General features: G+C 33.7%; 1 protein-coding gene across 1 annotated transcript in view; it reads left to right on the top strand.

Annotated features, from left to right (window-relative positions):
• Positions 1-228: 228 nt before the first annotated feature.
• The window catches only part of LOC106874850 (N-alpha-acetyltransferase 38, NatC auxiliary subunit), an 11,373-nt gene continuing 10,385 nt past the window's right edge, over positions 229-1,216 (top strand). Inside the window, exon 1 of the mRNA XM_014922739.2 lies at positions 229-319. Coding sequence (XP_014778225.1) covers positions 305-319 — 15 coding nt within the window. The 5' untranslated portion in view covers positions 229-304. The remainder of the gene's footprint in view (positions 320-1,216) is intronic.

Genomic DNA, 1,216 nt, shown 5'->3' with positions numbered 1-1,216 from the left:
TGACAATGAGATGAATGGAGTGACCATGGTTGGAATGTCTTTGATCATGGTTCTGCCAGTGTCAGGGTTGAACGGAAAGTTGAAAAACACAGGATTTAGTTACCTAGCTACACAGTGTTACATAGTTCCGTAACTCAGGTTTTACCAACACTAAACAATAAAAGCAATTTATAAATATAACTAAAAAATACATATTTATCAGAAATTTTCTTTAACATAAATAAATGTTTATCCTAATTAATATTTATTATTTCAACGGGATTTGTTGACATAATTAGTTTCGTATTCACTTGATAAATCCAACATGGGAGAAGTCTTGGTAAATATTTCTTGCATTTTACATTATTTCTCTCTATTTTTCTATCTCTTTGCTCTATTATATCAATATACTTCATATATTTGGAGTAGTTTGTATGCATTTCATACACACATACATATATTTCCTCTAATATATTTATATATTTCTGCATGAATGAATTTACTTGTGTTTACAAACGATGGAAGAACGCAAAACTACAAATGTATGAATCCTTATTGTCTTTGTTTCTTTATAACTTTCCGAGAAATCTATATTTGCAAATGAAATTTTCCAGAGAATTTAGATAGTGTAGATTTGAGTTATATTGGAACTTGCTGTGAAAATGTTTTCGGATAATCCACACCTGGAATTATTTCCTCATAACTTACTGAAAATTGGATATTTTTAAATAAAATTTTTCTGCCAATACCTTTCATATTGTGTAGATTAATATTATGTCGGAATCTGATGTAGTTAAAAAAAAATGGTGGGGTTGGGGATGACCAGATACTTCACACACTTTGACTGTATTTTCTTCAGACGTTTTGATGAGGTGTGTGAATTATTCTTTTCTACTCTTGGCACAAGGCCCGAAATTTTGGGAGATCGACCTCAGTACGCAACTGGTACTTGATTTATCGACCCCGAAAGGATGAAAAGCAAAGTCGATCTCGGCAGAATTTGAACGTAAAGACAGACGAAATACCGCTAAACATTTCGCCCTGCGTGTTAACGTTTCTTATTTCTTTATTGCCCGCAAGAGACTAAACATAGAGGGGACAAACAAGGACAGACAAAGGGATTAAGTCGATTATATCGACCCAGTGCGTAACTGGTACTCATTTAATCGACCCCGAAAGGATGAAAAGCAAAGTCGACCTCGGCTGAATTTGAACTCAGAACGTAACAGCAGACGAA

The sequence above is a fragment of the Octopus bimaculoides genome, chromosome 26 (assembly GCF_001194135.2).
Source record: "Octopus bimaculoides isolate UCB-OBI-ISO-001 chromosome 26, ASM119413v2, whole genome shotgun sequence".
NCBI lineage: Eukaryota > Metazoa > Mollusca > Cephalopoda > Octopoda > Octopodidae > Octopus > Octopus bimaculoides.
This window is presented reverse-complemented; position numbering and strand designations above follow the sequence as displayed.